This window comes from Lepidothrix coronata, unplaced genomic scaffold (genome assembly GCF_001604755.1).
Source record: "Lepidothrix coronata isolate B3197 unplaced genomic scaffold, Lepidothrix_coronata-1.0 Scaffold20, whole genome shotgun sequence".
NCBI lineage: Eukaryota > Metazoa > Chordata > Aves > Passeriformes > Pipridae > Lepidothrix > Lepidothrix coronata.
In genome coordinates, this window is record NW_016690200.1 from 272086 (window position 1) to 285581 (window position 13496).

Sequence of the window (13496 nt, forward strand, 5' to 3'; positions counted from 1 at the left end):
TATTTCCTGAAAAATTTATGGAAACAGAAACTGTATGTAGGTACAATTGGATTATATACGTTGAAAAATCCAGCCATCTAAAATTGTGATACTGAACACTTACTAAAATACCAACAATAATTATACCTTTTATTTATGTATGGACACTGTTCCCCTTAGCTAACCGAGAATTAACAATAACATATTTCATATCATTGTGGACTTGGATTATAATTTTTTTAAGACCATTTTAAGAAGCAGGCAGCTATTGTCACTAGGTGGCATCCTTACGTTAGAAAATAACACAGCAGGAATTAAACTGCACAAAGAGAGGGAAATAAATTATTTCCAGTTCGAGGCTAATCTGAGTAGAGCTTTCAGTGACACAGCTTCCTTCCCACTAATCAAAATAAACATGACTGATCCATCCTAATAACATTTGCTAGCATTTAGAAAGGTTTATAGCAAAAAGAAAGAATTTTGCTTTTTGGTCCCCCTCAAAGTGTGCATTTTGTTTCTAAGAGATACATATGAATTGAATGGTGCCATAAGTACTATTAATTATTCTGAAAAGTTAAGTTTGGTAAATGGGGCTGGTTTAGACACCTCTGCTGATCTGGAGATGAGCATACTTTTGCTTTAGGCTTCATTATATACTGAATGGATATTGCCCTGTAAAATATATGGACAAGATTTAGTGTAAAATATTGGCAAACCAAATAAAAAGTATAAATTATAGCATCTGTAGAAGTTAAGGTTGCCCAAAACTAATAGAGAGCTTTATTTTTTAAACAGCACAGATCTGCTTAAACCACAGAATTTGCCAGTGTCTATAAAATGTTCCAAACAATCTGCACAACCCTAATTAAAGAGTTACATTAGTCATAAATCCCCCTTTAAGAATTCTGTTGGAAAATGTATCAGACTGGCTGGTATTCTTTTTAATTTTGGTGATGTGTAATGCAAAACAGGATGTTTTATCCTTTCAACACTGCAGTGAATCTTGGAAAATGCATCAGCACAGGGTAAATGATTCATCACATATTGCCAGTGATCAGGATTGACATCTGTAAGTCCAGATGTTCAGAAGCTTGGAAATGAAGTCTATTCCTTCTGTTTGACATAGGTAGAAAATGTTGGTATACGTAACCAATCTGCTGGCATGGCATTCTTCCATATACTGAGGAAGTTATGACTGATCGTATCTGTGAGATCCTGAGGGGAGAATATGGAAGTTCCGGTCCTGGATGGATATTGTTCCACAAAAGATATTGTACAGATACATAAATTAATTCTGATCTTTACCCTGAACTGTTACTAAGCTGAATTTAAGACAAGTATCAAGCGTGAGCAGACAGGTCACTTTACCCAAGGACAGCAATGGGACAGAACTGACAAGTGTGACTATTAAATATCTCAGCACAATAACATAATTCTGAGATTTTTTTCGACTTTTAACACTAAGAGGATCTTCCCTTGTTCTTTCCAATAGTGTTTTACTTATCTTTTAAATCCAAATTACAAATTTTGAATTCAATTAGGTTTTTACAGGTGCTGACCAATTCCAGATTCAGTGACAACCTAAGACTGATGTTTGAAAAATCCTGCAAGATTTCTACTCTTTTCTTCTCCATTGAAAATCTACTATCCACTCACTCCTGTCTTTGTTGCAGGGTTTTATACTGCTGCACATCACACTGATTAATCTGTACCTTTTAGTAAAAATCAGCAGAGTAACTTCACAGACCTTCACTACTCCTCCCTTCTTCCATCTAACCTCAGCTTCATGCATACATGACAAATTAATTGCTAAAATTTAATCATGCTAAAGCAAGAATAGAAACTTTCTTATTTCCTTATTTAAGCAAACAGAAAAAAACTCCCATGGACCTCAAACACCAATTTTAGCTCAAGTGATACATGCATATATTTTACCTAACATTCTTTTCAAACAAGCAAATACGTCAAAATTCCTTTGGAACCATTTAAAAATAACTTTTATTTTTGCCCTTTTCTCAGGGCAAAATATTAACAAAATCAAATATAAAATTTTTCTTCTAAACCCTTCAGAATTCCTAGACAATATAATGGCCAGTCTTCGCGAGCGAAGATCTGGGAAAGGTCATTAACCCTTCGAGCCTGCGCAGTGGATTTTTTAGGTGAGACACAGCGTGCGCTGAACTGAGCCCACCCTTTAATCCTGAGGTTCATCTGCCGGGGCCAAGCAAACTTGGACAGTGGCAGTGAGGTCCCCAGGACGTAGGTTTGTTTAGAGTGACCTTCTCTTAGATGGATTGCCTTACAAGGCTGATGAGCTCCATCTGCCCGGGGGGCTGGGAATCGAACCCCGGTCGCAGCAGTGAGAGTCCTGCACCCTAACCACTAGACCACCAGAGGCCCCCTCCTAGACAATAACACTTAAAGTAAAATAGATTGAAGCATGTTATTTAACTGAAATAAAATAATATATACAAAAGATTTCTATAAATGGGCTTCTTCCACCTTAAAGGTGAGTTATCTTCATTTGTTATTGGCATTTTTTGTGTACCTATTTTCAATCGAAAGGTAATGCAAACACAAGCTATTATTCATCAGTAGTTATTTTTGTGTAAAATGGAAAATTCATGTTATGAATAAAGGATTAGAACATAATGAGTAGAACCTTTCATGTATTTCTTTGACTGTCAGTCAGTTATTACTCATATGACAAACAAAATCAGAACACTAATTCGCATTTTAGCAAGTGATATTTCTCACAGTAGGAAAACAGCAAACTCAAAAGACATTACCTATTGTTAAGCTGGTAAACTTCCTCTGTATATTTGTATTTTCTGTCTGTCACTCAAGTATTCTGTCTTTTGAGAGAAAATGCAGAGTAAAAGATACAAATACCTAAAACTATTTTAAAAGTAAAAGCAGAAAATATTGGAATGTATTCCCTGGATATTAACATATTCAAATGTAGTTGAGGTTTTTCACCACTTGCTCGTGATATATTGCAGGTAACAAAACATGGACTTAAACTAATTTCTCAGCTTTCAAGAGCTAGTGTGGTCTAAGTTAATGAGTGTGCATGATCTGATATCAAAAATAGTTTTGGCTATTGAAAGCAGATGGTAGAGTTCATTATGAATAGAAGTCCAAAGGTTTAATAATCCGTTTAACTAAACACACACATTTTATTCAGCCGGTTTGCCATCCAATATCTATTCTTTTTCCTGATACTGACAATAAATTGGTAAAAGTTAATTGTTCATAAATTGAGCAATTCATCACAAGCTACTTTACCACTGGGTCAGATAGTCTACAATAAAACTTGCAACAGCACAGATACTTAGTTTTAAAGCCAAGTCACGAACTGTTGTTTTCTTGAAGTGGGTATTTTAAGTGTTGTGTTGAAATACATGAAGAGATGCAGAAGAAGGGATTGTCTTTCTTCCTAAATTAATCCAACTAAATCTGATTCTAATTAGTTATGTTGCAAATGATCTTTCAAGATCAAGATTTTAAAAGCTTTTAAACTTTTATCAGAGGTATGAAAAGTTTAATTTTTAGCCTAATCCTCATTGTTAGACAATGGTCATGCTGGTGTAGGCTGTGTTAATGCGAGTGGCAGAGGTGGGAGCAAGCTTTGAATAGTTTCCTCAGGAAGAAGAGGATGCTGGGTTGTGAAAGCCTCGGCTAACAGGTTTGCATAAAACCTTTTAAGGGACATGCACATTGGCTGAACCTACGTGGGAGAGTGGAGACAACTCTGGGGTGCAGCCTCCAAGGGCACCCTGACTTTGCACCAGGAGTGGATTCCACTTTCTAAGAAAATTGGAGTGCATGAAGAAGAATTGAACCTCCAAGCACTGGAAGACCAATCCTGGAGGGTGGAAGCAGTAGTTGTCATCTCCTGTCATGGGGTCATGGCCATCATGAGCTGTGATCAGGGCTTGGTTGAATAAAGGAGTATACTTGGCATTAGAAGTCTGTCTCATTTTCAAATTTCAGTTAAAAGATTCTTAATATTCACAGTGTTTGCATCTATGTCTTCTACCCTTTTCAACTGGCTGCCTAAAGAGACAAAGAATATATATCCTGGAGTCTAAGGAGCAGAATTAATTTTGTTTATTCTGTAAACTGTATGTCTATGGTTAGTAGAAGTTGGTAGAATAAAGTAGAACACATGGAAATTCAAAGTTCATTAAGATATTTTTTTCCTAAGTGTTGGAAGTGTTTAACTGTAATAGTTAAAAATAGAAAAATATAAATAAAATAATAAACTCTTTGAAGAATTCCATTATGCTTTTAAAATATCATACCATGATCACTTGAAATTATAGAATTCCCAATGTATACCTGGAAAAACAGTCTCTGAATACCTTTCTCAGGTCGTATTAATTTTGATGAAGGGGTGAAAGTCAGTCTGTTTTTTAGTGCTGTATCAGTGATCTGATAAAAATATTATTTCCTCCTCTTAATCTTGTCACATTATAGAATTATCTAGCTTTGTAAGATTGATTTTATGTCTTTGACAGTGGATGCTCAAGACCCTGCTCAGCATTTATCAGGGAAGGGCTTATTTAATGAATTTCTTCTTCAGATAAAAATATGAGGATCCATAGGACCTCCCATAATTCAGGCAAATTCTTGAAGTGCTCAGTGGGACAATCTGGCTTCCATTTAAGCAAATAAAATTCATATTGATCTCACAGTAGGAACATGATCGGGTTAATTTATTTACTTAGTTCTATCTGAGGAGAGGTTGGACTTCAAGATTAGACCATGAGGTTTCAGGCCTACAGCAAATTCCATTGGATGAGTCTTTGTTCCCAGGCTCAGCTAAGATTGGAATCTGTCAAAAACTGTAGAAACAATTCAGGAGTCAGGGTGGGATAAAAGCGTAACAATCTGTGCTTCATGGATTTTGGAAGGTCAGTCAAATAACAGCAGTTCTTTCTGATTCTTGCATGAATTCTTAACCTACTAACTCTTAAGAATTAGAGGTCTTTTTTTTTTCTCTTTTTTTTTAAATGGCAGTGAAGAATATTTTTATAAATTGCTGCATTTGAAAGATTTTGCATTACTGCTGAAGATTCTTCTTCTGATTAATTTGTTAATGCAAAGGAGCAAATAAATCTGGCATGTAAAAATATACCTGTCACCCATGACCAATACTTCCCTTCCACCAAGGGTGAACCATATCAATGTAGTCAATGATCAGAAACTTTAGCTGCCTGATTTTAAAATGCAAAGCCAAATGTAAATATCAAAAGGGCCCTAAAATCCTCTAGTTTTTTTATCCTTGAAAAGTAGAAAATTTATTTAATCTTTTGCCTCTTTCTTCTAGCTCTTTCTTTTAATGAATATTATTTTTGAATGTTCAGTTTTTATTTATGTTTTCTAAAACCAGAAATCATCACTGTATTACTCCCTAACTGCATCTAGCTTTCACCCTTTACCTGCTGTTTCAGGCTATCTTTAGTCAATGTACTATAATATTACTAAGAATGTCTTTGCTTGATCTCAAAACATGTTTTCAAGAAAACGTTATATACGAAAAAAGATATGGTTTGTTATATCACAACTTCAAAGATCCCAGTCCTACAGTGATATACTCACCAGCAAGGCACAGAGGAGTACCATCTCAACACAGCTTCCTGGCACTGCAGGACATACTGAATTCTATTTTTATGCTGTTCAGTATAAGATCAACGCTTCTAATATTGAATCACAACTTTGGGATAGTTTTGTTAGAAGGCAACATTGAAAACAAATCTATTTTGTCTCAAAGGTGGTAATGTATGTAAACAATGAATGCTTCATATAAACACAGTTAAATTCAAATTTTTACAAGATGCTTGTAGCTCAGATTCTCAGTAGATGAAAAATAGTAAATTTTGTGTATTTGTCTCAGCAGTGTAAATGTCTAAGCTAGGCATATTGTTTTACTTTTAAGGAAAGCAGGAAATTATTAATTCCAAAATTACATAACAATCAATTATTTTCAGGATGGCACATGTCATTCAACATCTCGCTTCACTGAGACACCCCTGCTGCAGTTAATGGTGCCTGGAATGTAATATTAATGTGGGCAGCACCATGAGGATTAAGTCTGACATGTGGAAGGTTGCAATGGAAGACTGACAACACTTCGGAGTGCTGAAGAAAGAGACTCAGAATGACAGATTGACAGGACCGTGAAGCTTGTGACATAAAGATCATTACCAATTAAGATGGAGGTGAAGGAAGAACTGGGGTCAAAAGGGCACCTGCCTCGTCCTCTCTCAAATTTGTGCGATTCCAGTTGAAACAGATGATCCTTAAAAAAAAAAAAGAATCACAAAGAACACTGTGAACCCCACAGGCAAAGAAACAAAGTCCTGAGAGACAAGCTTTAACTTGGTTATACCTTTGTAATGGATTGACTTCATTAGGGAGAAAACACAATTATGGTTGCTTACTGATGTACTAGCAAAAAATCTCTGGGTTTCTACAAATCACCATTGTGTGTGCACTGCCCAAAAAGAACCTGAGAAATATGCACTAGAATTACACTTATTTCATTTCTGTGGGAGTAGGGAGGGAAGATTCCTCTATCTTTTCTTCAGATTATCTAAACATTAAATAGATATCTAGCCATGGAATGTGTTTTCCCCCTTGAAGCATTTTTTCCCAGTAGTTGTTAAATATATCATACTATGTTATCTTCTCTTCATAGCTTTGAGATGTTTATAGATCTTCTCCATAGAAGTATGTTTAGGAATGAATCTCCAGTCATGGTTTTCAGAACACTGTGATTTTTGCAGTGGATTTAACAGAATATCAGTATAAAAAATATTGACAGCTTAATTAAATTTGTCTGTATAAGGCTGTAAAGACTGAGAAAGAATTTACAATTTAAATTTTCATTTGCAATGCTATGCTTGTCTCAGTTTTCACATAAAAGCCCGCTAATTTCTGATTAAAATATCAAGTGAGAGCAAAATATTTTTAATTTAGATATTACCAAAACACCATACCAAAAAACACAGGGATAGGGGAGAATAAAAGGGCAAATAAAGTATGAAAGCTTGATAAAAAATACGCCACACAGCCATCAAGTATGTGACTAGCACACATTTCAATAGTTTAGCAGTTCCAGTTCCCTGTAACAGTTTTACTCAAAAGTCTACTGAAATGCAGAATATATTAATATATTGGATAAATGCAACCTACCAGTGCATTAAACTAAATCTCAGGTTCACATTGGTCATATATAAGGAAAATATTTTGTGAGGCATAAAATCACATGCAACAGGAACCCAAATTCCCCAGGATTTTAAGGAGGAACTGCCTGGATCTGTCCCTTACAGTAAACATTTTCAAAGAGGTCCAAGAGGCTTTTTAATCATAAATATCAGGTTTTATTAGACCTGATTTTTTCAGTATTTATTAGAATAACTCAATATTCGCACAGAATAAAGCTCGATATATCTAGACCGGACAAAATAATGTCCTGGTATTCTTTATTTGAGTATGTATGGTCCATTTAGTCCTTATGTCATTATAGCAAGGGTTTTTTTCTGATATTGGTTACATTCATGTAATTTTGGGGGGTTGTAGTATATGCTGCCTCAGTTGCTAGAAAGTGTTGGTTTTGAGAGGTACAGAAACCTGATTATGTGTCTGCTCTCTGCAATGCTGTATTCTTCATTCTCCTTCAGATCACTCACCTGTATCCTCCTATCCTACCCTACAACCTAAAAATCTTCCCGAGCAAGTGCAATTTCCCTAAAAGCTAAAAAAATATTCCCCTCAGGTAGCTCCACTCATGACAATTATATTGTCATGAAAAAGAAAAAAAAAGTCCAGCATAAAAAGACACGGAACAAGGAAGCAGAAGGTGGAAAACTGGAAAGATACTAAAAAATAATATTTTAAAAGGTCAGAAGGACAGAAAGAAAAAAGATATAAGAAAAGTGGGAAAGTTGTAGAGCTCTTAGTTCCCACTAATTGATAAATAGTTGAATATTTCTGTGCATTTCATCTAAAACAGTTAATCTTGGATTTGTCACCAGACCATCCACTTCAAAGCAGTATTCACATCTTAATACCCAGTCAGACAAGCTGATGTACCTGTCTGCCATTCCCAACTGTCTAATAATACATGCAATTTCGATGGATGTTCTGGTAAAAAAGTAAGATTCCCATTAGTTACAGAGTTTCTATAAAAAAATGGGATGTAATTTAGAATGCAGTTCTGGAAAAAAAAAGGACATCTGTTTTATGTCTATTTGCAGTGAAAAAGTCACCCTGCAATTAAAAAAAAAAAAAATAGAGAAAAGGAAGGAAAAATACCATACAAATTTTAAGTAATGTTCCAAAAACTCATGAGGTAAAAAGGTGTTCATACTCTCACCTCTCCAGAAGCTCTTGTGTTGGCCTAACCCTTGCTTAGCAGTTAAAACTGATGTAGCAGAAAATAACCATCCTGAGTGGAGGCCGGGGGTGCAGGAATATTGGTTTCTGCTGCATCAGCAGCAACTGCACATCAGTAGTAACTATTGCCTGTCTGCTGTTGGGTAAATGTCAAACAATAAAGAAATATTTCTCTCTGTGTGGAAGTCTCAGTCCCATTCCACACTTTTCAAACATCACATAGCATGTATTTTTCAAATCTAAATACCATAACATTTTGAGTCAACAGTGGATAAAAAAAAAGTAAGGTGAACACAGGAGGGGAAAGAAAAACTTCCTGAAACCATGCAAAGGGATTTGGGAGTCATAATGGCATAAAATTTGATGTCAAGGAAATATTTATAAAAACAGTCTGATGTTATTTATTCTTTAATTGGGTATTAAAATTATTCATGTAAAAGATTCACTTTGGGGATTTCAGCTAAACTATTTGTCAATTAATCATTAATCATCATTAATCAATAAAGATGTAGAAGTGGAGAGACAAACTGAGAGTTAAAAGTAGTCTTAATGCTTTCTGCTTAATTTTCCCCACATTAAAATAAAAATGGATGTATCTAGGAAAGGAAGAAGTAATAAATTTAAAACTGTTTGCAGAAAAAAAACACAGGTAAAGTGATCAGCTGTAGGAACAAAATTGTTTTGAAACCATACTTGAAGAAGTTGTAATATCCACACTTTCTGGCTTATAGTGCATGGCTCACATTTTGTCCTGCATAGGGAAGAGAATCTGGGCTTTGTTCTGTGGAAGAAGACATGATCCCACCAGGGTATCATAAACCACACTTCATAACTAACTAATGTAGTTCGTAACTATAATGTAAATCTGAGAATCAGATTTAAATCAATGGTAAAGACAAGCCCGTCCCTTTTAATGGCCATGACATGAATGTGTTTAAAGCTAAAGATATGGTTGTGGAATGAAAATGTTAAGAAACGTGTAGTATCATTTCATTATCTACATTTTAAAAGCTGGAATTTATGAAAAAGCACTGTAGCTTAAACATATAATCTAATGTTAACACAGTAGACAAAAACTTGGATTTCAGTGCAATTCGGTGGAATTTTTCAGTGGAGCTCACCAGTTTTGATATAAAGCAGGATGTGTTTTTCATAAATGCTTGCAGATGCATGTAACTGTTTGAAAAGTCACTGAAAATGTAAGCAATGGCTCCTCCAAGAGAGATTTTCCACCTTCACCTTTTAAGACAACATACCAAATATTCCATGGTTGCAATAAGTTATTCCCATCACTGGAGCAAGTAACTGAAGTTCAGGTGTTGGATGTGTCAGCTTACATGGGATGCCAGTTTAAATGAAACAAGCGTTACACATTAATAATCAGCTTTGAAGGCTAATTCCTTAATTCTAACCCTCCTTGCAGTCTGTGACATTGGAATCCCTTGAGAAATGTCAGAATAAAACTGACAGTTTCCTCACAGATTATACAGCACATCAATTCAACATCACAATTTATTTTTTGGGCATTTTTCAATGGTTATGGTTAAAACTATGGAAAAGCACATATGGAGGGCTGGGAGTGGAGTTACGTATTTCTCAGTGTAGCTTGGGAAAAGAAATGGGGTTCTGGGTTTGATTTATGACACAGTGACTCAGGAAACATAATACACTTTCAACTATTATTAAAATAATAATGTTCTTTTAAAAGAAATAGAAGATATTTCCAAGACATCAAGCATTTTGCCATTAACTGGGTATGAATTGATAATTTTAGACAATGAAGAATAATGTAGGCTATAAACAATAGTGAAAGGAAAGGTCAATCAGAGACATTAAAATTTAAAGACTGAATTTAACTTTTGTTGCAGAAAATTGCTTTCACTTATACCAAGTGCTGCTTTGCTCTGGTTCAAGACAACACTTATGCATGTGATTAATTTAAAACATATGCTTACTTCCATTCCTATCCATCAAAGTACTTAAGCCTATTCTCAACATTAATACAATGACTGTATCTTTTCCCTAAACCAGGGACTTAAAAATACAAAGGGTTTAGTTGTGTTTTCCTAGAATATTATTTTTATGAGAGAAAAATAATTTGATTTTTTAAGGGTTTGTGTTTGGGGTTTTTTTTCACTTTAAATTTTTGGGGTTTTTTAGGTAACGAGAAGTAAAATATATCATACTGGCATTTTTTTAAAGGAGATTGAAACTATTTCATAACCTTTAATTGCATCCTTAACTGTGTATGTATGTGCTCCAACAGTACCACCCGTCTGCTCTCCAGGAGACTTGTGCATTTTTGTGGTTGGTACTGTTTTCTGGTTGTTTTGATTTTATTTTTTTCTTGCGTGTGGTATGTTTTAATTTGGTTTTGCTATTTTTTTTCTAAGAAGTCTATGTTACTTACGTTGCTGGATAGTAAATCATATTTAGAGTACTGTGGACAGAGGTTGTACAGATTTTTGTGATAGTTTTAAACACTGGCTGTACTCTTCACTACTGCTCTAAGGCACTGGACAAAATTCATTCTTAGCTTTAATGATTTCATAGTTCTTCAGCCTTAGAGTAAGAATGACATACATGCAAGAGCTATTTGTTGCATTTTATTTCTAGGGGATGTGTAATTTATAACTTTATGAAAAGAATTAGGAATAAGAAGGTTCACATGCAAAGGGAATTGAACGGGAAAGTGTGAAATAGAGATGCATTGCTTTGTGCAAAGCTATGAGAAACTCTCTTCTAAAATTCTTAATAAAGCCATATGGTGCTAGTGTCATATGATGAGCTCTTTTTCAAATTCAATTAATTCTTAAAACATCAAAAAAGGGAGTGTAGACACCAAAGATTCACCATATTTTATCATAGTGTCCTGTTTGAAGTGGAAGACTCTTGGGAAGGGATGGGACCCAATGGGAGGCACAGACTCTGCAGGGAAAGGACATCCCAATGGACTGGCTTACTGAGAACCCTGGTAAGGTGAGTTTTCACCAAGAGTCATCAGAGCTGGAGACAGAAGCCCAGAGCAAGAGGGAGAGCTGCAAATGGAGAAGGTATGGGAGGGAGAGGGCTGTCAAGGGGATGTGCACATCCCTACTCTGAAGATAGCATGTTCAGAAGTTTTCCTCAAACCTCTGTGCAATATCTGTGAGGTTAATTTTCACTTGCATGGTTATATCATCTCACATTGAAGTCTTTTGCAATTTTACCCTTTGTCTTTATGAGAATGACACTTGGCCCAAAATAGGGTATATTCTTGGATACACTGGTTCCATGTATGCTTCTTTCTTTTTTTCCTAATAGTATCTTAAAAGCCAAGTTACAAAGCAATAAAGTAACACGTGACAAACTGTGATTAGAAACCTTCACTAAGTTAGGTGCACAGGTCGACACAGTTGCAGCTTAATCAATAACCTTTAGAACCATGGAAATTAATGTAATTTGTGAAATCTCTGAGACAGTAATAGACCTTATTTTGTAGAAAATGGAATTTAAAAATATTTAACATGTCAAGTGTGCTGTTTCTAAACAAAGAATACATTTGTTGCTCATATTTACTTTCCCATTTTTTCAAATAAATTCTGAGTCTGGTTTAACCTTAACAATGCACCTTTAAAGTGACATTTTGCACATCCCTGCTCAGTCACATAGCCTAATGTGAGAAACCGAAAAGTTATTTAAAAATTAATCAAATATAAGATTTGTAAAGTATTTCACTGGTTAACTGTTTTTTTTTTCTCCTGTGAGAAATTGAATACTGAGTGAATCTGGAGAAAGTTTGTGACCACGACAGACACTGAAGTGCAATATACAGAATAAACCTCATCTTTGTTTCTATTCCCTCTCTATAGAACGATATAGTGTTTTAAGTATAAATGCATGTGACACATTTTTGAAAATAATCTTTTATTCTGTATATTCTCAAAACGGTATTTTTTATTTCTTTTCTTCTTTCTTGTATACTTACTTATGCTTACATTTTCATTTCAACATAGAAAGACACACTGAATACACTGTGCAGAGGCTTCTTTTAGGAAGGATGAACCCTGACTTCCCATTAAAACAAAATCTGAAAAATCACAGAACATGTCTGTAAATCAGCAGAAAATATAATTCAAATATAAGTCTCCAAAATGAACTTTCAACTCCATGACCTACCTTAATCTGTACACTTGCCTCATCAAGAAGGCACTTGGTAAAAAAGATATACAGCAAAATATTTTGTCCTTGTATAACAGCAGAAAATAACTTACTGGGTCAGGCCCGAAACAGTGTCTTATATGATTCAGCCTTTTGTATTCAAGCAGACTAAATTTTGGTGCTAAGAAAAATGTATATTAGCAGTATCTCATAAATATAGTTCCAAACATTGGTTAGGTATCTAATTAAAATAAAACCAACTAACTAATTCAAAAAATTAAAAATCTTAATCCAGTGGAAAATGAATCAATATTGAATTTATATAAAGGAATCTGTGCTCCAAATACTTATAAAAATACTAATGGAGTACTATTTCAACACACTGTCCTATTTAAATCAACATAGAACAGCCATTGAGGTATATAGGTGAGCAAGACAAGGATGGTCCCACAGTGAAAGAACTTTTCATATAATATCTTCTTTAAATAATCCAAACATTAATTTTAAAAAGGAACTAAGCACTCAACAAAAAATCTCTGCTTGTTGTGAAAATTATTTAACATAATTAAGATTATTTTGGAGGTAGTATTCCTTCTGAGGATCTGTTTTCAATCCTCTTTACTATCCAGTGACATACTGAAAAGATCAATCATCCTATGGGATGAGAGTGCATAAAATATTACAGACATTAAATCCTCCCTAAAAATTCATATGCATTTTTCAGGTCTATGCATTTTATTACACAGTTAAATGACTAAGACACATAGGGGTCCAATCTGAAAATGTGTTTAAAATCTGGAGCTATGTCAGACTGCTGTCTGAGTTTGCAAAAGGATTAGCAATTTGTGACTTGTCTCAAAATATCTGGCCTAAAGTGACACAAATGATATATTTTCCTGATTTAATGAATGTGAAAAATTCTGGCAAAAGAAAAAAAGAGCCAACCTCACTGCACATAAAAATCACAGGCA

The 13496-nt window shown here is 34.7% G+C and overlaps 1 protein-coding gene across 1 annotated transcript in view; it reads right to left on the minus strand.

The window, feature by feature from the left end:
* Positions 1–13496, minus strand: part of SEMA3E (semaphorin 3E) — a 134567-nt gene that overhangs the window by 30400 nt on the left and 90671 nt on the right. Inside the window, exon 5 of the mRNA XM_017807856.1 lies at positions 6193–6286. Coding sequence (XP_017663345.1) covers positions 6193–6286 — 94 coding nt within the window. The remainder of the gene's footprint in view (positions 1–6192; positions 6287–13496) is intronic.